Source organism: Eleginops maclovinus, chromosome 14 (assembly GCF_036324505.1).
Source record: "Eleginops maclovinus isolate JMC-PN-2008 ecotype Puerto Natales chromosome 14, JC_Emac_rtc_rv5, whole genome shotgun sequence".
Taxonomy (NCBI): Eukaryota; Metazoa; Chordata; class Actinopteri; order Perciformes; family Eleginopidae; genus Eleginops; species Eleginops maclovinus.
The window spans coordinates 4,227,674-4,252,222 of record NC_086362.1 but is presented as its reverse complement, the minus strand read 5'-3'; the positions used below and the strand labels follow the sequence as shown (position 1 = coordinate 4,252,222).

The window sequence follows — 24,549 nt, the reverse complement described above, 5'->3', positions numbered from 1 at the left end:
GTGTATTTCATATATTAATCATTTTTTTCTGTATGTTTGTTTATTTTTGTATATTAAATGGGCTAAATAAACCATTATCAAAATTTTCCTTTTAGACTTTTTTTATTATTCAGCGCTGGTTTGCGCAATCATGATGACAGACTTACAAAAAAAAACTACTATTATTTAGCAAGAGAGATAACGAGAAATGTGGAAGAGACGGAGATACAGTAAATGAGGATGTTGCGGGAAGGATCTGAAACATGTGAGCGGCTCAAAAACAGGATGAGGGCTCTTCCAGAAATGCAGCGGTCAGCCAGTATGTGGGTCTAGGGGCATCGGTCAGGTGATGGAAGACGCTGAGAAATGTGACTGAAATAGTTTGTCTCTGGTTCACGGATTGAGCATTCAAAACTGTCCTGTCATGTAGGTTTGATCTGGGCCCCTGTTATGCTCATGTTCAGGCTCATATTTGTATTTTGTTCCTACTGGGACATGTTTCCATACTTTAATGTTCAAAAAGCTCTTTATTTTTCTCACACTGCAGGCCCTCTTTTCCCCCTCTGTCTGAAACCAGAGCCCAGTCTGCTTTGATTTGTTAGTTGGCCGGCTCTGTTGTGATTGGTCAACTGCTTAGAGGTGTCCCGCCCCTTAGCCTACCACGTACAATGTGTTGGAGAGCTAGCCAACTCAAGCGCAAGTGTTACATAGTGATGTCGCTACATTAAGGAAGTAAACAAAGGAGTCCAATGGTGGCGTTTCAGACAGGGCCCCTTTAAACCCAAAGTGAAGCTGTAGCTACGTCTCACCTTGAATCGTCGAGCCAGAAACTTGTTCTTCATCTCCAAGAAGTTGCCCTTATTTGCCTGCGACTTGAAAGGTTCGTTGACGATGGCGAACTGCGGGTCGTTTTGGATGTCCTGCCACCGGGCGTAGCCGTGACTGGCTCCGAGGTCAAGGGTTACATAACACACAGGAGACAGTGTATCCAACATGATAAAAGAAACATCACAGGGAGGCTACGTAGAACACCAGTGAAGCAGAAACATAAAGACAAAGAAACCAGCAGTAAAACTGGATGAATAACATGCTGTTATTTGTCAGCTCAGTATTAGCAGTCTATACATCTGAACACAAAGCTGCCTCTCATTCTGAGAAGTTCTGAAAAAAGTCAGAATTCTGAGAATTTCTGACAAACGGCGCGTTACACACGGTTCCGTTCCGTTAACGGACGTCCACATTCACTGTGAATGCTGAACTGCATTGTGGTTCCGTCGCGTCGGCTCCGTTGCTCGCGTCGAAAGTTGAGAGAAGTTCAACTTTTCGAGCGTTGACCGAAGCGCCAGCCAATCAAATCACGTGTATGTAAAAATGCCGTGAGAGCCATAGCTCGACTCATTTCCTCATTTACAAAGAAATGGATGAAAAAATTATAATAACTGTAGGAATCACCCGGTTTTGTACGACCACAAACAGGAGGAACCAGGCACGGAGGGAGGTGGCAGAGACAGTGGGTGAAACTGGTATGTATTCGCCTGTTTGGGGAGTATACATCCAGTGTACTTCGTTTTAACATTGAATGGACAGCTAGCAGGCATATACAGTATATCAAGCTAGCATGGCATGCTGCATAAAATAGCGCCATACACATTAATGCCATAAATGTTTCTCGTATAAATCCATTTTTCGCAATAATCGAGCTCTAGAAAGTGGGCTTTTTTGCTTTGAGTGTCCGGAGCCAGGCGGGAGATTAATGTGATTGGTCGCGTTAACCCCAAGCGCCAGACATGTCCTCCGCAAGCGTTAACGGAACGGAATCGTGTGAATGCTGCTCAAAATTCTGAGAGCTTTGTGTTTTACTGCACTAACTCCGTGAGGGAACACAATAATAATTGGATAATCTGTGACCAATGTTAGTATTAAAACTTTTGGAAAATATCTTTGTTTGCTTTATTAGATGAAAAGAAAGCATTAAGTATAGAGCTAGAACTAAGAGAAGCTTAGCACGGCCATTAGCAAAAAAACTAGCATATAGCAAGGGGAAACACTTAGCTTGGCACTGTCCAAATAGGGGTGCAACCTCTATTCCGAAATCACCCTATTCCGACATACCCCTATTACGACATACCCCTATTCCGACTTACCCCTATTACGACATGCGACACAATTTTAGTACCGCCATTCCGACAGTCTCAGGCGCGTCGGGGCTTCGTCTTTCTTTCATTTTTGTTTGTGTGTCTTTTTTAAATGTACATTTTTAACATATTCAGTTTATTTTGTATGATATAATATAGCCTATTGTTGTAATGGATGCACTGACTGGTTGGCACTCAATTTCGCCCTGCATCCGATCTGCAAGGGAGTCGCTCAAAGAAAGTTGAAGCTATGCAAGCCGTCGAGGCTGCTCCCAATTCTGCGGAGCTGTAGACCGGAGCCGATGGGATGACGATGGAGAGACATGGAGGAGCAGTGGCGGTGGATTCGGGAGGGCTATCAGAAGCTTCTATGAGGGAGGCGGGGGGCCCTGCGTGTCTGACAGTGTCAACTACCGCTCCGAATGCTTCCACTTAAGAGAGAAGTGCCGCCACTAGTAGTGCCACGTTTAAAAATTAGAGGTCAATGTCGGAGTAGGTGTATGTCGCAATAGCAGCATGTAACCGTCCAAATAAACAAAAATATACCCACGGATGAACATTTACATAATTTTTTGTTTTAACTCGTACATATCATAAATGTAAAGACAAGAATGGGTTTTTTTACACATTTTTTCAAGTGTTTTACCAGCTGTGTGTCCATGCCTTCAAGCTACATACATAATAGTGGTATCTATCTCTATTTGACCCTATAGAAATAACATGTTGAGCCCAAAATCTGTTGAATGTGCAGTTATTTTAGCACAAAAAGGTTCCAGGCAGCTTCTGATACACATATATCCTGCCCCCCCCCCCCCCAACCCCTTTCACTTCAGAGTAAATGGACCTTGTGATTATCTTACAGAATGGTGCAAACACAGTTTATATGAATCCTGCATGGCCTTAATTACCGTAATAGAGGGAGCAACATGAACTAAATGACCCACTGCATTGGCTTCCAGCGCACAGTTTGCTGTTTACCCAGCTCTGGCTGCCTTGTTGACTTATTACGCTGGGCTTCGGCGGGCTTATAGGAAAATAAACACAGCGGGGTCATCGCTCGGGCAACCGCCTTCAAGGATACATCACGATTCCCGCCAGCAGCCAGAAGTCGTGTCGGCGGTGCCAGATCTCGTTCATCTTCCCCGAGGAGATGGCAGCACGCTCTTCGTTCTGCCAGAGAGTGTGCAGCTCTGCGGAGAGAAGCCAACAGGAGCTAAAAATGACTCAAAGTGCTGAGCCGGCTGAAACCTGGCTGCAGGTGTTTCCACGAAACACAGAGCTTTTCTGGGTTTGTGATCAAGGCCGAGAGATGTTTTTGGCTTTCGTACACGCGCTCGGAAAAGCAACGGGAATGTTTTGTTTGCTTGAGTCGTGGCTTTACGTTGTTTGGACTGCTTAGACGCTTGTTTGGACATGTTATTAAGTTATTGTTGCCTTTTCACCTTTCTGTCCTCGGCTTCAGGGCTTCTGTATTGTTTTTATTCGAGAGAAAAAATGATATTTATTTATAATTTCTGTGTATAAACTACATTTAATGGGTGAATATTAAAGCGTTAGAGGTCTGCAAACATATTTCCTGGGATCTGAGGCAAGTATTCTACAAAAAAAATAGCTTTTTATAGTTTTTTACGCACGATTAAGAGTAGCATTGCATTTCTCCTTTCACTGATTGTGCTGTAATGTCCTAGACTTCAATTTTTGTATGTTTAGAAAAACTAAATAGAAAAAAAGGAAGCCTGACCTGGAAAACATAACTGCCTCCTTGCTTCTACATTAGCTAGAGGCTATTATTGAACTGTTGTCCTGTCTGGGTGGCCATAATTATAATTGAATAACTTGTAAATAGAATTTTTGTCAACATTGAAGTCAAAACTGTGACAGGAAATGACATCCAACCTGGCAGTCAATTAAATAGAAGCGCCTGGGAAAATATTTAGGGGATCTTTAAATTGTTTGTACCTCATTTCCATTAGATTAACTATTTCTTAAAAAGAGAATTGCCCTTTTATGAACTCAAGATGAATATTAGATAGCTAAAATACCCGTACTAAATGTTGAAGAGGTAAACGTAGCTGTTAAAGTTGTTGAAAGAGATGAAAGTCGTATATTTGTTCGTAAACGCTGCAGGTTAATCAGTTCTGACCTGTGAAGCCGCCGTCTGCGATGTTGAACATAAAGCGAGGTCGCTCGATGGGAGGCCTCCCGTTTCCCCTGGGCGCATCCTCCCTCACTGCTCTCACTTCTTTCCCAGCATCCCTTTCACCTTTGACTTCCTCTGTCATCGAAAAAGACGGCAAATGAGTCATTATGCAAAATAACTCTTTCTCTGTTAGTTTTCTTCTCATCGAAGCGTACCTTTCTTGACGTCAGACACCTCAGGCTTTTCCTTGGCGTCCGTCGTGTCGCTCGCTGTTGGTGCTTCTTCCCGCTTCTCTTTGTCCTTCTCCTCCGTCTTTTCTCCTTTAGCAGGAATAAAACCGTACATTAGCGTGGAACCATAACAACCCGACTTCCTGTTCTGTGTTTTCATACTGACCTGATTTCTCCTCTTTAACCTCCTCTTGTTGTGTCTCCTCTCTCCTCTCCTCTTGGTCTTTTTTCTCCTCTGGTGTGGCGTCACTCGTCTCTTTCTTCTCCTCCTCCTTCAGCTCGCTGTCCTCTTTGCCTTCGCTTTTTTGACTCGGTGACGCCGTTTGTGATGAGTCTTTCGTCGGAGAGGAAATCTGAGAAAGCAACACGCTGTCACTCACCCAGTTTGTTTTTCATTCGTTGTTTGATAAAATCTTCAAATGTCAGCTTTAAATATAGATTTCAAACAGACCACATCAGTGTTTTGCTATTGATTCCATTAACATCCTGAAAGATCATTTTTCCAGAGCATGCTGTAGTGGTTTTGATTGTTTTTCTGTACCTTACAGGCAGTTTCCATTGATTTTAATATGATATGAGTATACTGCTGAAATTCCATTGAAAGCAGAAGTTATTTAAAGTCTTTGCCAAGCGTTAACAATGTATGTTTCTCTTCAAGCTGTATGAAAGGGAACAGAAAGCACTGACTGGCAGACGAAAAAGGGATGGCATGCTTTGGAAACTAATTCAAAATAACGTACGGTTAATGGGAACTGTGGTAAAATGCATGCGAATACAGGCTTCACTTTTACAGTCTTAAAAAAGATGCAAAAACTAAAATTAAAAAAAATGTAACAACAAAAAATTGCTGAAGAACATATTGCAACACTGCTGTGAAAACCACAGAATAAAAACATGTTCTCTGACTGTGTCCCACCTCTTCAGGGTCTGCAGTGCTGTTACTCTCCCCCTCTTTCCCATCATCCCTCTCTTTCTCCTTTGCTTTCTCTCTGTCGGATGAGGCCTCCGCTTCCTCTTTGTCCTCCTCTTTCCCGTTCTTCTCCATCTTATCTGATGGAGCAGGGGTGGCTGCCCAAGCACACAATGCACGTTAGATGCAGTTATAACTATGTCGGCTGTCCTTTACTTGGAGCGCCCCCTGCTGGATGTAGTGAAAGTGTTACCTGGCTTGGAGGTGCAAGGTGTGTTGTTGTAGCTGGCCTCTGGGGTGGGGGTGGTGGTCTTCATGGCCGGAGAGGACGCCCTGGAGGAGGATTTGTCCACCATGACCTCCGGCTTGAGCTCTGGGAGGCTCCAGCGGCCGTTGATGTGCTCGAACTCCTGGATCTGGACGCAAAATAAAAAAAGCTTGGCATGCGTTCGCTTGCCAAGCCTTATTCAAACTCACCCCCCACATGCCCCGCTCGCCTGGCGGTAAATCACCCGCTGGCAGAGATAGCAGATCGGCATGTCGGCCCGTTTCAACAGGTTGGACGTAAAACTGGATCGCAGATGTTTGGCGAGCTGACAGTAATAGAATAATCAGAACATCTCTCAGGATGTCATGGTTGATTTCATCACTAGAGAAAGACCTCTGACATTTTATTTACGACCTGAAGATTATATTTCTTTGAATAAAATATTTCTTTGACTTGACAAGAGCCTGTAGACAAACTACTGATTTATTCCTTGATATTTTTACCAAGCAGACTGTTTTTGGTAACGTTAACGTTTTAATTGTTAGTAATGGAGTACGCCATTTCCGCAGTGGGTTTTAAATACCTACCTATACATTTGGAGAGGATTCAAAGAATAAAATGCTCGTGTTATTGATTAAATAGATGTCCATTTCTTACTTAGTATTAGAAGTAATTGCTAATTCAAACTGGGTCAGCTTTTATTGGGAAGGAATTAAAGGAAACTGAAGGCATGTGTAACTGACTTTTGCACTTACAGCCATCATTAATCAAAAATGTGTTTGTATTTTAGCATTTTTCGCTCCCTGCACAAGGAGTTTCTTGTGGAATTAAAGCTGTAAAGTGTCGTAAAATCAACCCGGACTGAAATATTAAGGATGAGACGTTTAAGTGTCCTAGCTTTCATTATTCCCCACACTTGTCCTCACTTAGGAAGCCAGCAGCATCGGTCTAACCTTCTTCTTGACGAGAGACATGACGCCGATGCGGGTGAGGACCGGCTGGCGACACAAGCCCTCCCTCGGCACGCCGTCTGCGAACGTCTCGGCCCCGTCAGCCACCGGCTCGCACAGGTGACGCATGAAGAGAGACACGTAAGCTCTGGCGGGGGAGGAGAAGAAGAGGAGATGTATATGAGAGTGAATAGAAACGGAGATAATATCGAGGTACAGAGTGTTTCCTTACTTGAACTCTTTCTCCGTCTTGCCCCTGAGGTCTCTGACCAGCCACTGGGAGGAGAAAGCGTCCTGAGAGGGCATCCCCCAGCGCATCACGGCGTTCAGGAATGCCTTTCGCTGGCGTGTGTTAAAGCCCAGCACCTGTGGAAAATCACAGCATATTCTAACAGTTTATTTATCCTCAGGGAAGCTGGCACTAACGGCACTTAAGCTGGGAATAATGGAGGTATTAATCTGGAAGACTTTGAATAAAACTGTCAGGATGAGAAAGTGTGTCTTTCTCAAACTTCCCAAGGCCTTAATAGAATTTCTCTGACTGCATAATGACGGTAAAATAAACTTTGAGTCTACTTTTGAACAAAGCAAAGCGTTATATAAGCCACCAATTGAAGGATGATGAATAAGCAGAGGTTTTGGAGATGTTATAGCCTCGCTGCCATCTCCGACTTAAGGCTGTTAGAGAAATATCTGAGTTTGATTCAAAACAAGCTTGTCAGGATCCAGTCTTATCACAATAACACAAAGTGAAGGCAGGAGCAGAGACCTCAAGGTTTCCTCCCACTCTGGCCAGGAGAGGAGGCAGAGGTTTATCCTTCTCATTCCTCAGCTGGCGGCGCGACTGCCTTCGACCTGCGGGTACAAAAGAGCGTTCGGTGAAAGAGAGGAAAACAAGATGCAAGGGGGAGGGAGACTTTTCCCCGAAATTTACAGTGAGTATTTCGTCGATACATCAAAACAACTTCTGAAATGCTGCGAGCGCTTTTCTCTGAAGTTCAGGAGAAGGAAGGAGGTTTGCAATTTTTGGCTCAAAGCGCGTTCGCCTCTGCCAGCTCACGGTTAACTCGATTTGTAATAACTCAACCCAGACCTGCTCGGTGTGCGTGTGTGTGTGTTCCTACAGGCATCTGTCACTGGTTTTTGATGTCTCGTTTCATGCTTTTGATCTCTCCTTACCTTCTGGCCGATCGTCAAAGTCTTCGTCCTCCTCCTCGGAGCCCACTGAGTACTCGGACTGGTTATCTGAAATGTCAGCATGCCACTCTGAAACAGCACATGGTGGTCTGTCAATAGGCCAGGCCCATTCACTTCCACTGTGCAAGCAATAGGTCAACACACATCATCCTAAATCCAACAGGTTCGAGTAAGAAATAGAAGAAATCTCAACAGTAAATAAATGTGGAATCAATCGTTAGGATCCTGGGGTTTATTTTACCATCAAAAACCTATTTTGTTCTAAGCCGAATTTGGTGTTTTCTAGAACTTACAAGAACCGGGTTCGGGCCCCGGTCCCTACCTTGGTCTTCCTGCGCGGCGTCGTTGTAGTTGACGGGCTTGCGGTTCCTCTTGCCTTTGCCCAGTTTGCTCGCCAGATCCTCCTGCTGCTGCTCGTAGTGATGCCGCAGTAGTTTCTCCCAGTAATCCGGATCCACGTTCTCCTCCTGTTTGATGATCTCTCGCTCGACCTCCTCGATCTGGAGCAGAAAAAAAAACACGCAAATAAGAAGAAGAAGAAGAAGACATACTTTATTAATCCCTTACAGGGAAATTGCTTTTCTCTACTCTGTTGTGTTGACACACATTACACACACAGAGGATATACATGCACAAACACAGAGGAAATACATGCACACACAACCACATGCAGAGGAGAGGTGGCAGAGCAGAGAGGCAGCCAGGTACCCGGCGCCAAGGGAGCAGATAGAGGTTAGGTGCCTTGCTCAAGGGCACCTCGGCAGTGGCCTAGGAGGAGAACTGGCACCTCTCCAGCTACCAGCTCACTCCATATTTTTTTTGGTCCGATCGGGACGTGAACCGGCGACCCTTCGGTCCCAAGACCAAGTCCCTACTGACTGAGCCACTGCCGCCCAAAATAAGAACATTTCCCCAAAAATACAGAATTATTTGCTGAGTTCTGTACAAAAATGTAATGTCTCTAGTACAAAAAAATATATATGATGTGGTTACAAGACATTTTCACTGCAACTTCTTTTTTACAGAGCTGATAAAAGGCTTACGGTCTCGATATCATGAAAGGAGATATATTTTTTGACATAAATGTACTATTCCAATGTATATTTTCTCCTATTTCCCCCATGGCCCTATAACAAAATCGCTATTTTTATATTTTTTTTATCATTTATGTCTCATGTGCATTAAAAAAGTCAGAAAATGCTCTTAAAAATGAATATTATAATTTGCCAGAACTTCAGATGACATCTTCAAAAGCCCCAAAAATAATATTCAGTGCAGGATCACAGAATACAAATAAAAAGGCAACACATTTAGATATTTTAAAAGCTTAAAATGACCTTTAACAGCAAAAAAAGGCATTCAATATATTAAAAAGAAAACTCTAATTATTTATGTTTTTGTCATTTGATCAGAAAAGTAATCCACTAATGATTTGAGGCCGATTCATTCATGTATCATATCTGTGTGATGATGCTACCTCCGTGTAAATGACAAGTCTATGTTTGTGAGTAACTGTAATAAAATAATGGAAAATGATCTTAATAATGATCTATAAAGGCTCATTTGGTCCTCCCTCTCACCTTGTCCTCCTCCCGCACCATGTACTGGGCCACTTTGAAGGAGCTGAGGTACTCGTTCATGTTCTGGACGTCCGAGTCGTCCGTGTCGTCCTGGCTGCGGTCCAGCAGCCGCTCGATGGCGCTGCTGTCGTAGTGGATCACGCTGCCCTCGTCCTCCCCTTTATCCCCCGGGGTATTATTCCTCATTCCTGCCGCACAGGGAGTTCAAAAAGGAGGAAAGGATTTGTCCCGTTCTTACAGACAGATTCCCCTTTTTCCTGTCAACCAATTATATTTGTAATAAAACCAGAATAAGCCAAATGTGTTCAGGAAAAGGGACCAGCCAACTCTATTGGGAGCAATCCTTCCAACATTAAAGCTCCATCACTATTATATTCGACTGTGAAGCCTGTTTTCCTTGGATAGTCAGAAACATCCTCACGTTCGAGTTCGTCCTTGAAGAGCTCTTCTGTCCCGAACTTGAGGATGTCGTCCAGTTCCTGTTTGGTCATGGATCCGGCTTTGGATCCCAGGCCAGGCCGGACCACCAGGTGGGTCAGCATCATCTTCCTCTTGGCCACCTGCGTGATGCGCTCCTCCACGCTGGCCCGCGTCACGAAGCGGTAAATCATCACCTTGTTGGCCTGCCCGATGCGGTGGGCTCGACTGAACGCCTGCGCACAGACGGACAAATCCTCGGTCAACGGCTTGGACACAGTTCTTAGGATTATACCAAAGATAAGTCCAACTGGGGAGTACTTGCCATTTTGGAAACTGATTTTAAAATGTTTCTCCTGTAATATTATACTATAGAAAACAGGAAAGGATTACACTCTGCATATCCTTTTATAAGTGCCAAAAGAAACTTTATATTGGCTCAAACCCTAGATCAAAGTCAACAGAGCTTTATGAGTTTGTATTCAAGGAAAATAAATCAGCAAACTACATGTTAAGACTCATTGGGGACTTTCCTGACATGTGTTGTTCCCATGTTTATGAGTATGAAAACCTATTTTGGTAAACAAAAGCCGAAGAGGTAATGTACACAGAAGGTAATGCAGTATGTAATGGCTGTCTTCCTCAGCACCTGTATGTCATTGTGAGGGTTCCAGTCCGAGTCGAAGATGACCACGGTGTCGGCGGTGGCCAGGTTGATGCCCAACCCTCCGGCTCTGGTGGAGAGCAGGAAGCAGAACTGACAAGCACCGGGAGCTGAGAGACAGAGAGAGAGAACACAGACAGGGATATTAATGGAATCTGTCTAATGACTTTAACTTCTTTGCAACTATTGAGATTATTTCAGAAGGAGGGTCATATTGAAAGAGTTCCTGTACATTTTTGGATTTATCGTTCTTTACTGGATATACCTTTCTTTGTTGTCATATTGGTCATTTGCCTGATATTGGAACATTTCCAGTCCAGTAAAGTCTTTCAAGATTGTCTTCAATTTCCCCCCGTTAAAGGTCTCTCCTATCCGAAGGCTCAGAGTCTGTCGTTCAGACTGTAAAGCCCCCTGAGCCCCATTCGTGATATTGGTCTATATAAATACAAACTGACATAACTTTTTCCTCCCCGTGTGGATATTCTCAAACTATTCCTACTGTATGATTTAATGCCAGGTGTTGCCAACTGCTGCTGCTTAGTGATAAAGCCAGGTTCCACATGAAAACAAACCCAGCATGAGACCCGGCGCTTATCAGCCTTTGTGACAGTCAGGTTGCAGCGACTGACTCCATCTGCTCGTGAAATATAACACGTGATTATCAAAGAGAAATCCAGCTTTGCAGTCTAAAAAAAGCCCGCAAATCCAACAGAGTATTGTAACGGCACTTGCATTATGAAACCTCTTTGGTACGTCACTTACACACAAATAACCTTTTACATGCAGGTATACAGCATAGTGCTCTGAGTCATTTATTCCATCCAATCATACCTTAAATTATTGGACTTTTATAGCAATTAGTGCTTTTTAATTTCTAATCGTACCTGTTTTCTCATCTAGTACGTGCACTGTTGACCTTGTGTTAACCAACGTTGAATTAAGACAGAAACAGAACATCTTCTGTTTCTCAAATATGTATTTTTTCTACTTCTTTATGTTTTATATCATCTCAAGGTGAGCATCTTTTAATTTGGGGCTGAAACAAGTCCTTTAAAGACCTCTGCTTGGACTATGGGAAGCTACGATGGACCTTATTTGGACTTTAAAAGCCCTAACAATAAGGAAATGATGTGGAAAACCTTCACCAGATTAATCGATAATGAAAATAAGTGTGAGTTGCAGCCCTGAAGTAAAATGCCTCATCTCTTTACATTTCTTGTTATGTTACAGAGTGCATATCATGCAGTATCTCACCATTGAAGCGGTCGATGGCCTCTTGTCTCAGCGCTCCCGTTACGCTTCCATCAATTCTCTCATACTTGTACCCTTCATGATCCAAGAAATCTTCTAGTAAATCCAGCATCTTGGTCATCTACAAAGGAAGGAGAGAACAAGCTGTGAGATCTGTGTGTTTTCACCTATGCTCGGTTACCTGAGCTCCGTTGGAAAACCAATTCTGGAGGGACTGATTGAACATCTGCGCAGGGCGATGGTCGTGTGTACCTGTGAGAAGACCAGGACTCGGTGCCCCTGATCTTTCAGCTTCCTCAGCATCTTCTGCAAAAGCGTCAGTTTCCCAGAGGCCTTAGTGAGGGCCGACCCCTCGTAAGCTCCGTTAGGGTTTTTTTGAGCTTCCTACAACACACACAAACCAGTCCTCAAGTAAAAAAAAAACAACTGAGGTCATATTAAGATCAGTTTCAGGGTCATATTTGTATTTATTGTCTCTCCTGGGACATGTCTCCATGCTTTAATGTTCGAAAAGCTCTTTTTTTTTCTCACACTGCCTGTGCTGCAGCACCTCTTTTCACCCTCTGTCTGAAACCAGAGCCCAGGAGAGTAAGACTGACCTGTCGCCTCCCAAGGTCAAAAGACAGAGGTCTATACGTCTATTATAATGAGTTTCTATTGATTAATGTTGTGAGTGTTAAAGTCTCGGATCCACGACAATGTCATTTGTTTTTCAGCAGTGAAAAGAAGCCCAATGGAGGGAACTTTGGGATTTTAGCTTTTGCAGACCATTTACATGCACTAAAACCTATATAACACACTACAGGAAAGGGAAAACCTCAAAAAGCCTCTTCATAAGAATAAATGTAGAACAAAAGAAGTGCTGAATATCACCACAGGATGTCACTGTTCTGCTATTCAGGACAAGTTTAAAGCAAATGGTTGGAAAATAAGGGAAATTAGCACAAAAAAATGTCAAACTTTGATTGTTTCTTCTTCTTTTATGTCTATTTTAAAAGCGTTTTGCTAAGGATAACTGTTTGTGTGTGTTGGTTCTCACAATGGAGGCGACAGGGAAGAGGTAGGGGTGGTTGCAGCACTTCTTGAGGTCCATCATGATGTTGAGCAGGGAGACCTGGTTCCCTCCGCCTTTAGAGTTCAGAGCCTCGAAGTTCTTGGTCAGAATCAGCTTGTAGTATTTTCTGTAATCAAACAAATATAATAACCATGGAGGAGAACATACTGAAAGAACAACCATGTAATCATTGGAAAACAGGATTGCGGCTAATATCCCCCCCAATGAAACTGTCAATCAGCCGCCTGTGTCCTCATTTCCCGCTGACCCCTCCCTGTGTCGTACTTTTGCATGGGGCTCAGCTCCACCCTGACGATCAGCTCGGTCTTGGCCGGCATGTTCTTGAAGACGTCGGCCTTCAGCCTCCGCAGCATGTGAGGCCCCAGCAGGTCGTGGAGCTTCTTGATCTGGTCCTCCTTAGAGATGTCTGCAAACTCCTCCAGGAAGCCCTCCAGGTTACTGTACAGAGAGATGGACTGAGTGAAGGACTGGTGACACGGGTAAGAGTGAATATACCTGTGTGTGTGTGTGTGTGGTGTGATGTCCTACTTGAAGCGATTGGGTGTGAGGAAGTTGAGCAGGTGAAACAGCTCCTCCAGGTTGTTCTGTAGAGGAGTTCCTGTCAGCAGCAGCTTGTGGTCGATCTTATAATCGTTCAGACGCCGGAAAAACTGCACAAAGAAATCCTTATTATACGTTTGTCCCGCAGAGGGCGCTCACACGTTATTTTTGGAAACTGTAAAGTCTTTTAAACCCAAATGTAAATACTTTTTAAACAAAAATGCTTGTGGTTATTGCATAGTAGGATTAATAGATTTTCACTGACACACACTCAGTAGCTACAGTACCTTGGACTGGTTGTTTTTCAGGCGGTGAGCCTCGTCCACCACCAGACAGGCCCAGTCCATGGACTTGAGCGCCGTCTGGTCGATGGTCACCAGCTCATAGGAGGTCAGAAGAACGTGGAACTTGATGGTAGCTTCTCTCTGCAGGAAGGTAAGAGGAAATAAAAGGAGGACAGGGTAGATGTTATGTAAATTATTTGAATACACCACACAGTTGAATTTTTAGGGTATTTCCTTACTGTTTTGAGGCTTTCAATGTGTCTCTAAAATACATGAAACCTCTCCAATTCTAGATGTGCAAGTAATATTTATTCTAAATACCTTTTTGATTATTGTTTGGGCCTTTATTCTAAAGCCCAGGAGAGTTTATCAGGGTGGCCCATCTCACATATTTCCATTATGTCTTAGGATTGTTTGTGAATAAAATGAATTGAATAAAGAATTCACTGAAAAAATGTCACAGGTGTAAAACCAACGAATTCTGCTGGTTTTCAGTACATTTTCAACATTAAGAATGAATAAATAAGGACAAAAAACACGATATTATCTAATAATTCCCACAGTTTCAACTGAAAAATGTCTTATGTCCCAGCTGTGTCACGTCTATTTCCTCACCCTGAGCTTGAAGGTCTTCTTCCCTCCTTTGATCGCCGAGTCGTCGAAGCAGAACTCGTTCTCTCGGATGATGGCGCGGCTGTCCTTGTCTCCCGTGTACGTCACCACGTAGAAGTCCGGCGCCCACATCTCAAACTCCCTCTCCCAGTTGATGATGGTGGAGAGCGGGGCGCTGACCAGGAACGGACCCTTAGTGTGGCCCTGAGGGACGGGAGAGGAAGGGGACGAAGAAGTCAAACATGTATCTTTCAGTGGAAGGAGACACTGAACGCACCACGAGGCTCCAGTACCTCTTTGAAGAGCGAGTAGAGGAAGACGATGGTCTGGATGGTTTTTCCGAGGCCCATCTCATCAGCCAGGATGGTGTCGGTGCCCTGAGCCCAGGAGAACCGGAGCCAGTTCAGACCCTCCAGCTGGTACAGGTGCAGCGTCCCCCCCGTCAGCGTCACAAAGTCGGGCTGCTCCTCGTATTTTATCGTAGGCTGGACGGAGAAGGGAAACCATTAGGACGGACTAAAAACACTAATTGGGACACAGGCGTAAAACACAGACTGGAAACAGCCACAAATAAGACCAGATGCAACTGCAGTAAACTTACATCAGTGACCGGCGAGGCGAAAGACTCCTCTTCACACTCCTGGTTCCTGCTCCTCATCCTCCGGGGTTTGTCTGGGTCCTCCTTCATTATCTCATCTCTGTCAGTAATAAACAAAACGTGTAAAAAATGAGGAATAGATATGCATATGTTCAGATTATACTATATCAAGCGAACTACAGCAGGTGTCCTACCTGTGACTCCAGTAGTTGCTCTTGTAAATTGCAAAGTCAGGGATGTCCATGTCGTCTCTCTCCCAGGTGCACTGGTCGTAGGTCAGGTCTCTCCATTTGACCAGGTAGTGGTACGTCCCCTTCTTATCCACACTGCCAGGGAGACACCATAAAGCACCATTTTGTAAAACACACCTACTATAAAGACTGTGATGACCCTGGATTGCCTTGTTTAAACCAGAACAATACATTCGAGGCATTCACTCAAGTAATTAAGCACTCGATCACATTACTTTTATAGGTCTCAATAAAAGTAATGACGGGTTGTAAACATTAAAGACAGATACACAGACGAGCCTCACCTGTGGTTGATGATGCGGTGGATCATCATCCACTCCGGCTTGATGCCGTATTTGTAGTACTTGTCGTCCATTATGGCGTACTGTGGGTCCTTGGCCCTCCTCTTCTCGCTCTTCCCCACGCCGTTCTCGTCCTCCGCGCCCGACCCGTAATCCAGACTGGGAGGCTCGTCCATGTCCGTCTTCCTCTGGTAGTTCCTGTACATCACCGAGTGGAAGATCTCCAGCTGGAGGGGGAGAGGGAGAGGAAGATGATTATATTTTGGGGGAATTCTCGCCTTAAAATAATATAACTCGACCGTCACTTTTACATCCCTCTTCCCGCGTACCTGCAGCTCGGTGATCCAGGTGCAGTGCCAGTAGGATTGCCCCGTCAACTTGACAAAGAACTCCCTCTCGGCTCTGCCTTTCATGGGTGGAGGTAGCGGGGCGTCAGGTGAGGCGTCAGGAGCGGGGGGGACAGGGATGGGAGACGGAGGTTCGCCCCATCGCCAGTGGAGGATCTTCTGGACACGCCCTTTGATTTGCAGACACTAGAGGGGGAAAAACACTCAGTATTTAATACTGGGAGTGTGTTCTGATCATGAGGAAGTCTATTAGGTACCTCAACACCTTTGAATCAATTTGGGGTTTAAAAAAAACTGTTTGTAATTAGGGCCTGTAATTGGGCCTCACCGTGCATCGCGGACACAGCCATTCTCCGTTGGGGATCTCGGGCAGCGGGGGGTTCAGACAGTGGATGTGGTAGGAGGAGGTGCAGGTGTCGCAGCACAGCAGCTCACCTCCGTCTTTACACACCCGACAGAACTCCATGTGGTCGTCATCCTCCTCCTCGGCGCCGGCGGGGACCCCCACCCTGCCCTCGGATATCACTCTGTCCTCGCAGTCCTCCTCGAAATCCTCAAAGTCCTCGTCCTTCGCCTCCCACTGGATCCCCTCTTTTTCCTGGGGGAGGAAATATCGATTCATTTGGGGTTCAATTTTAAGAATAACGGAACCAAGTCGATCCAGTTAACTGGGATTTTTTACAGTATCAATGACTGATATCTTAAGAACTTAGGCCTTGCAGGATTATTTAAGGGGAAAACAGCCGGACTTACTTTACTTACTTAAAAAAATGTATTTCTCTCATAGAAACAGCGAGCAAGTATTGAAAATCGGCAACTGATACTAAGTCTACGTCTATAAATAACCAAAGCTAAGCTATTTTGCGAGGATCTAGACAATGTATTTGTTTGAAAAGTTCTTCCTTGATGTGAAGACCATCCAGTAAAAGTAAAAATAGTATTTTTCCTGCACATGCTCAACTAAAAACCCTTTCAGTCCACTTCAAATGCAGCTAACAGAACAGGACATGTTTATTGAGCTGCGTCCTGAAAACCAAAGGAATGAGCAATGGGTATTTTTGTGACAATGCAGAATAGATCTACACCTACAGCACCACTTCAGGTATCCGTCTTTGTCTGAAAGCAGCTACAAAACCTCTATTCACCCAGTGTTCGAGCGAGTAAAAACAAAACACTTTTAACTGCCAAATAGACCCTTGAAAAACAGCTGAAAAATAAAGCTACCGAGCAAGAACTTCAATATAAAGTAGGAAGTGTTCTTGATGTACTCACGCAGTGCGGGCAGCTCCACTTGCCCTCGGGTGCTTTGTCCAGCTCGGGCTCCAGGCAGACGAGGTGGTACGCTCGAGGGCAGGTGTCGCACAGGATGATCTCCCCGCCCTGCTGACATACCTCGCAGTAGTCCTGATGGTCCGTCTCATAGCCGTCGCCCTCCTCTTCCCCCGGGACTGCAGGGGCGAGACCTGACACGTCTGAAAATGATAATGAAAATGTTCATAAAAAGGACAAATGATAAGAAATGATGATCAGAAATGTGGAGATAAAGGCTTAGTGGACAAAGACATACAATCTAAATTAGAAAATGGCTTGATTTTACTTTAATACAGCCTTTAAAACCAGGAAACACCCTTTATGTCAAATCTCATATACCAATTTATCAATATCAAATCGATGCCCAGCCCTAATTGTGCGTATAACTGGCAGGAAGTGCTTGTACTTTTCTTCTTCTTCTTGGCAGGCCGCCCTCGCTTGTTTTTCTTGACGCGGCCCGAGCTGTCGGAGCGTACCGAGGAGCTGTGAACGCTCGAGTCCTCCTGCTCCGACTCTTCCTCGTCCATGTCCTCGCTCTGACGGGGAACAAAGATAGAGTCAAGGGAGAGAAAAGAAAGAGGTGACAGGTAACAGAAACGGGAAAGAATCATAACTTGGAACGGAGACAGCAGCTTTGTACTCACTGAGCAACTCTTCTTCCTCTTGGCACCTATGGGCGATAGTTTGATTCGAATGGGGGCCATCTTTTTAGCCTTCGCTGCAGCCTTTTTCTTGTCTGCCACTCGAGGACTTTTACTGCGCTTTTTGAAGCCAGGGCCTGGATAGAAAAGATCATGATGCAATGAATTTGCCATAAAATAATGACAAAGTAGTGTATTTCCTGTTCAAACACAGGATAAAGAGTAAATAAGGTCAGTTTGTTTTATATATTATCATTTAAACCACAATTTAACACTCATTTTACTTCTGCACAAAAGGGAAACTGGGAAAGAAAACCTAAAGATGACCCCTGACCAGTGTTGGGAACGTTACTTTAAATAAGTAATTAGTTATAGTTACTCACTACTTGCTCCAAAAAGTAACTGAGTCAGTAACTGAATTACTCTATAATAAAAGTAACTAGTTACCACGGAAAGTAACTATTTGCGTTACTGTAAAAAAATAGTTGCTATGTGTCAAAGAATTTGGATTTTTCAGCAGTTTTCACAAGTCAGTTGAAATGAGTAGAACAGACAGGGACTTGTACATAGCTACTGGATGGCGAGCTATCATCTGTGGTGCAGGTATCGGTGTTTTGGGCCACTAGCTTTGTAGATGCGTGTGTCGCTGTGAGATGCTTCATTAAATTAGAGTTGCTTACAACGGATGTCCACAAAGTCTTCCTTCCTGGACATAATGTACACTTTACATGCACGTTCTTGCCTTTGACCTCAATGAATTTGAAGTAGTGCTTATATCTCTAACTTGAAAATGCCAACTTTTCATCGGATTGCTCCGGACTCGCCATTTCTGCTGCTTCCTCGAATCTGTTTGGGGTGGGTGTGTGTGTGTGTGTGTGTGTGTGTGTGTGTGTGTGTGTGTGTGTGTGTGTGTGTGTGTGTGTGTGTGTGTGTGTGTGTGTGTGTGTGTGTGTGTGTGTGTGTGTGTGTGTGTGTGTGTCCTGGCCTGTGTGTAAAAACACTGGCTCCGATTGGCTACCATGAAACATGACTCTGCCTTAGCCAGTCATAATCGCTTATCTCGTTGTTAACCCACCCGGTCTCCTCACTGGCAGTTTGTGTGAACGCACCCCAAGCCTCGGATGACAACAGGCTACGGGTAGTTTATTCAATCAATTCATAGTAACGCAGTAACGATAACGGCGTTGCAACGATGGAAACAGTAATTAGTTAGATTACCGCGTCACTGAAAAAATAACGGCGTTATTCCCAACACTGCCCCTGACCTTTGCCCTCTTTTGTCTTGGCCTTCCTGATGGGTGGCGGCGGCGGAGGCGGTGGTGGCTCAGGCGAGGCGTTGGCGGCGGAGACCTGCTCGGCGACAGCGATGGCAGCAGCAGCAGCGGCCGCCGCGACGGCAGCGGCGTTGCCCTTGAAGGGGTTGTTGGAGCTGAACTCCCTCCACTTGGCCCCCAGGATGGTCATCATCTTCGACATGGGGATCTTAGGATTCTTCTTGGCTATCATCGGCCTGGGGAGAGAGTCTTAGTTATGAGATGCTGTGGCATATCTCTTTTCTAGTATTGTAAAGTGACCCATATTTATTTAGCCTAGTTAACCTTTTTTATCTGCACTGTCCTTCTGCTGTAACGTCAATTTTCCGACTGAGGGATGAAAAGTAGGATTACCGATCTGTCCGCAGTTTTGTGCACATTTATAACTGATTTTTCAAGCATCTATTATGGTTGCAAGATTCCTAATTCAATAAATATATGTAATATCGGCCGTTTTTACAGTCAGTGACTCCTCACTCCCTTTAATAAGCAGGTAGGGGCATTTCCGGGTCAGAAAAAAGCCTAACCTAGTCGATGCAGGGCACAAAACTGACATCCCTAGAAAGCAGCATGTGCAGATTAATTCCCTACCCAATATATGTTACGATCCACTTAAGTTTGGCACAATAGCAGATGAATAAATGTCCGTTTTTGTTATCTTTTCCCACAATCCTGACTGTAAGGAAGTCAGGAGGGACATAGGAGTGAGACTCAACTCTTTTAGTTCAGTTTTACACTACGGCTCAGTCTGCCAGTGGTGCAGAGACAGCCAAATAACATCCCAGCATAAAGAAGCAGTGGACCTAATGGACTACTTCACGTTATCAGAGTGAAAGCAGGTATGAGTCAGACACAGAGGCCGGGGCTCAGGCTGCCGCTGACAGCACAGCTAGCAGGATGATGAAGACACAGCTGCCAGAGGGAGACAGAGGCAGCCCACGCCACATGTATCTGTGTTGATCTGCTGCTGGAGCTCCACTATGGACAGTTTGTGTTGCCAGAGTAGAGGGAGGTGGGTCTGTGTCACAACAACAGGCTTAAACTAGACTGAAAAAAGCCAGTTTTTTTTACTACAACAGAACCTGTGTATATATGACCTGAGAAGTAAACCACAAACAAGCCACCACTCCAAACTAATGACACTTAATTTCTCTGTCGTTATAAATGGTGAAAACATTACATTTACAAAACTCCTTCACCCACAGCTTTGTTTATTTTAGCAGCTTTTTATATTTACTTTAATTCTATGTTTTATTTCAGTATTTAATGCTAAGCTAGCTCTGAATCGCTCCACATCCGGTGCCAGTTTGCTAACAGACAACAAACAAAAATCACGACGATTCTTCTCTCAAATTCCAAAGAGCAGCAAAACTTTCCTTTAATGCTTAAAATCCCTTCAAACAACACCAACTAATAACAACTATGAAAACCAGATAATATGGAAGAGTAAAACACCAAATCCTGCGACCAGTACTTCAACAAAAACACGGTCTTTTAAAAATAAATAAACGCTATTACTGGATCGTAGCATGTCAACATAAAATGGCTATAACTCCATCACAGCGCGAGCAAGTGGAAAAACACTGTATGTATGTATGGGAAGTCAGCGTGTCTTTTGCCAACGGCTACAAAAGTCTACATAAACACCAAGTGAAAACAAGAGACTATACTGCACCTCATGAACTGGCTGAAGGCTTTGTAGTTGGTGAGCTCCCTGTAGTCCTCCTCTGTGAAGGTATGATCAACATCCTCCAGACCCCACTCCTTCGCCAGCTGTGCCGACGTCTTCTGCTCTATCGGCTGCTGAGCAGAAACCAACTGTCAGAACAAAAAAGATACCAGATTTTTTTGATAAATCGTAGACAGAACGTGTTTTAAGATTCATTATTTACCTTTGTCGTTTCCTCCTGACTGCTGTCTCGGTCCCCGTCTACTTTTTTCTTCTTCTTGGTTTTCTTCTCCTTCCTTTCTTTATGTTTCTTCTTTTTCTTTTTCTCTCCGGATCCATAGTCGCTGGCTACGCTGTCCGAGTTCTCGCCGTAGTCTCTTTCTCTGTCGGAGTCTCTCTCTACATCGCTGTCCTGAAGATGAACATATTAAGAAACCATTTAAAATGTGTGAGGCTTTTCTTTTTGCCATATAAATGAAAAGCCAACGCATGAAAAACATACAATCTTCTTGCGTTTTTTTGCTTTGACCGGTTTCCCCTCTTTGTCTTTCTTCTTTGTGTCCTTCTTTTTCTTGGGTCGCCCTTTCTTCCTGCACGGGACCTCCCTGTCGGATATCTCTGCCTCTTCGTCTAGAGGAGTGACGGGGATAAAGAAAGGGTGAAAGAGAGACAGCCATTACAATCAGATGAGCAATAATCTTCTCAAACGCTTTCCAACACTTAGCTAATCCCTACTGAGGATAATTACACACAACAAAAGCTTCCTGATAGCCGCTGTGTCTTCAGTGACCTCTGACCCCGTCTGAATTGTGACACACGCTAGATTAGATACAGTTTGTCAGAGGACTGTAAGATGACAGCTGGTGTGGCTGGTTTCATAGCATGGGGATAATTGGTTAATTGGCGATGCGAAAGTGTGACCAGCACCTTTGTAAACAAAGCGGAACAGCAGTCATAAAAACAGTATAAAGAAAGCTAGTGTTTTGATATATTTGTTATTGATGTAAGGGAATACAAATAGTTTGAACTTCCCCCGTGGCTTATATAATAGAAGACTCTCAGGCTGAGTGCATCTAAAATACATGACTGCATCTGCTCTCACTGCAAATGATGAGAAAATAGCAGGCCAGATATTCCCTGTGGAGCAGGTGCAACATCACAGCACCAGGGAGGGCAATTTAACCTGCAACCTGACCTGGCTTGAAGTAGAACAAGAGAAACGCAGAGAAATAGCAACAGCTTCTAAAGACAAAATGCAGCAAAGCGTTAAAGCGTAACCAAAATACGGGCTGCGGTTTGAACTGTGCAACCAGCCTGTGATTAAGATACATATTGTCGGATTTTATTGTCTGCCTGCCTTTGTTGGTGGGCTCCAATAACCACTAGCAGCAGCAAAAGCCCCCCACCACCACCACCTCATCCTCCTCCCCACTCCCACCCCGACTAACAACCCACACCGCGTATCCGTGCAGCGCGCTGCCGCCGAAGACGCTCCGGGGGCGGCGGCAGAACGCACGCAGTGCCGGTGATTCAGAGGCCGCCGGCGGGACGGTGCGGTGCGGTGCGGTGAACTGGAGCGACTTCTTTTCCGCTCTGCTATTCCCACATGGGGACCCCCGACCACCGCCGTGACCGCTGCGCAAGGGTCGTGACGGGGTTAAGGAAGGGGAGCACGACACTCATTTATCCTTCTGACACGGCATGGCGGCGGGTCCGGAGCCAATTAAGACTAAAGACAAAGCAGTGCGAGCTGACTGTGATATGCATACAGGAAAATACACTTGTCTTCCTTCTCTCGAGTAAACTTACATTTCCCCACACAACAGCTCTACTTTGCACTGTTGTAATGTACAATCCAATGTCAACATGATTCTGTATATTTCTATAGATTTCTTTGGTGGAATTTTAAATTGTAGAGCACTCAAATGATTCAGTATTGTCTATGTATTGTATTTTAATTTGATTCTCAAGTAGTATGTGTATTTTCCACTGTCATTTTGTATATATTTGCTGTTAATCATATATATTTTTGTATCGAATTGTATCCTTTAAATATGTGTACCCCTTTGTGTAATGACAACACAATTTCCCAATTTAGGATGAATAAAGTATCTATCTATCTCATGACACCTCCACTTTTAAGTTTCTGTGTCATGTCTGCATTGGATTTACCCACAATATTACTAGTTGTTGTATGTTTTATGAATAAACTGCAACCTCAGGGCTGCTGCACTGCTATTTTTGACTTCTACTGTTGCAGTGTGGTTAACCAGCCACTAGCTACTTTCTGCACCCTTTACTTTCACTGCAACCCTGTGCAGCTTCACTGTACACAGAAACTTCCAGAATGATATGCATTCAACACAGTATAGCTCTTGATATAGGGGCTAACACACCATGCTCTGTTAGCTATACACACATTTGATAAACACGTTGTTTCGCTAATTAGTAGGCATGCATGCTAAGCTAAAGGAGGGAGCTAAACAGTCACACCTCTGTCCTGGAAGTGAGCAGCAGGCAGCAGCTCTGTTGACCCGTCAGAGGGACAATAAGGGAAGGGGGGCAAGTTTGTCTGTTTCACACCATCGCCAGCTTTCATGTCTGCACAGCAAAACGCATCTGGAGATGGGTATCACAATATATATAGCCTCCGGCCACGGGACTCCATGTTTTTGCCTCGCCGTGAGCTATTTAACCCTTAAGAGCGACCTTATTATTACCTTGCTTATTTCCATGCTTACATGTCTGGGAGCTGTCAAAAAAAAAAACCAACGAGGATTTGAGGGGCAAACAAGCAGCAACTTTTTCATGTAGAAGTGAGCTTGTGACGAAAGGCAGCGGTGGCAAGTTTAGTTTTAAACTTTGTTGGGATGTGCAGGAGGTGAAGAGGAAGTGGGAGAAAAATGAGAATAAAACAAACTACAAGATTCTGCATTTCGTTGCTAGAAGTGGAGTATTGTATTTCAAAAGCCTCGTCTTTCCCCCCTGCCTCTGTAGTTGAAGCAGCAAATATAGCACTCACAAATACAAGGGGTGCTTTAACAAGGAGTGTAAAGCGATTTTAAGGTGTATCACTTTTTCTTTTTTTTTTAAATCTGGACTATGTTTCTATTTTGTATGCGCGCCCCCGTGTCCTCCTCGCTGGTTCTGTTACTGTACCATAGTGGACCCGGAGAAGCAGATTTGGGAGCACAAACTGCGAATTTCCTGGCTGTTTCTTTGCATTCGCCTTTCTGCTAAATGTCACTGCTTTGTTAGTGTGTTTTGTATTTGCTTTGCGCGCTCCCGAGCCAGTTTTCTTTACTGTACCTGGCGCGGCTGGTGTTGCAGTTTCCCTTGGCGCCGCCGGCGAGTTTATGTCGCTTGCGTCTAGGTCTCCTTCGTCGTCTTCTTCATCAAAATCTCCTCCCTCGGAATTAACCACCATGCCCTCGTCTTCCTCACAGGACCGGAGAGGAGAGGACATTATATCCCTGTCATTGGATGCGTCCTCAAAAAAAGCGTATTCTTGCCCCCGAATGTGTGATATTTATTTAATATTCAAATCGGCACAGGGAAAAAAAAGTAGGGGGGCGTTTTGAAATATTTTACACCAGAGCAGAGCAACAAAGATGGCCGCCCCTCTTATATTTATTTTTTAACAACCCCCCCAATAAGAAAAAAAATCCCCTTACATAAAAAATGGCTGACTATATTATTTCAGAACGCACCCCCCTCCTCCTTTCTCTCTCCGTCTCTCTTTCTCCCTCTGCGCGCCCCCTCCCTCCTTAAAAACGTACACATTGTTACAAGAGAAAGGGGTGTGTGGCTGCATGTAAGTTACATTGTTACTTGTTTGTTTCTTTGATGTCAGCCCCCCCCCCCCCTCTCCCTCTTTCCTCTTTTTCTCCAAGTCCGGATCAGTCA

General features: G+C 44.4%; 1 protein-coding gene across 2 annotated transcripts in view; it reads right to left on the bottom strand.

The window, feature by feature from the left end:
• The window catches only part of chd3 (chromodomain helicase DNA binding protein 3), a 30,126-nt gene extending 5,857 nt beyond the window's left edge, over positions 1–24,269 (bottom strand). Inside the window, exons 1-36 of one of the 2 annotated variants that reach the window (XM_063900995.1) lie at positions 23,953–24,269; positions 21,146–21,273; positions 20,867–21,055; positions 20,650–20,792; positions 18,927–19,171; positions 17,665–17,798; positions 17,427–17,556; positions 16,982–17,181; positions 16,038–16,307; positions 15,692–15,895; positions 15,366–15,589; positions 15,025–15,156; positions 14,834–14,930; positions 14,526–14,717; positions 14,236–14,436; positions 13,624–13,761; positions 13,325–13,446; positions 13,061–13,234; positions 12,761–12,902; positions 11,974–12,105; positions 11,725–11,842; positions 10,456–10,580; positions 9,811–10,042; positions 9,390–9,577; positions 8,132–8,309; positions 7,792–7,857; positions 7,382–7,467; positions 6,845–6,978; positions 6,616–6,760; positions 5,648–5,810; positions 5,401–5,552; positions 4,651–4,837; positions 4,470–4,574; positions 4,258–4,389; positions 3,196–3,304; positions 789–921 (exon numbers count right to left, since the gene is read on the bottom strand). In XM_063900995.1, the coding sequence (XP_063757065.1) occupies positions 789–921; positions 3,196–3,304; positions 4,258–4,389; positions 4,470–4,574; positions 4,651–4,837; positions 5,401–5,552; positions 5,648–5,810; positions 6,616–6,760; positions 6,845–6,978; positions 7,382–7,467; positions 7,792–7,857; positions 8,132–8,309; positions 9,390–9,577; positions 9,811–10,042; positions 10,456–10,580; positions 11,725–11,842; positions 11,974–12,105; positions 12,761–12,902; positions 13,061–13,234; positions 13,325–13,446; positions 13,624–13,761; positions 14,236–14,436; positions 14,526–14,717; positions 14,834–14,930; positions 15,025–15,156; positions 15,366–15,589; positions 15,692–15,895; positions 16,038–16,307; positions 16,982–17,181; positions 17,427–17,556; positions 17,665–17,798; positions 18,927–19,171; positions 20,650–20,792; positions 20,867–21,055; positions 21,146–21,273; positions 23,953–24,109 (5,607 nt within the window). In that variant the 5' untranslated portion in view covers positions 24,110–24,269. Of the gene's footprint in view, positions 1–788; positions 922–3,195; positions 3,305–4,257; positions 4,390–4,469; positions 4,575–4,650; positions 4,838–5,400; positions 5,553–5,647; positions 5,811–6,615; positions 6,761–6,844; positions 6,979–7,381; positions 7,468–7,791; positions 7,879–8,131; positions 8,310–9,389; positions 9,578–9,810; positions 10,043–10,455; positions 10,581–11,724; positions 11,843–11,973; positions 12,106–12,760; positions 12,903–13,060; positions 13,235–13,324; positions 13,447–13,623; positions 13,762–14,235; positions 14,437–14,525; positions 14,718–14,833; positions 14,931–15,024; positions 15,157–15,365; positions 15,590–15,691; positions 15,896–16,037; positions 16,308–16,981; positions 17,182–17,426; positions 17,557–17,664; positions 17,799–18,926; positions 19,172–20,649; positions 20,793–20,866; positions 21,056–21,145; positions 21,274–23,952 lie in introns of both variants that reach the window. The other variant, XM_063900994.1, reaches the window with a different exon arrangement.
• Positions 24,270–24,549: the final 280 nt, after the last annotated feature.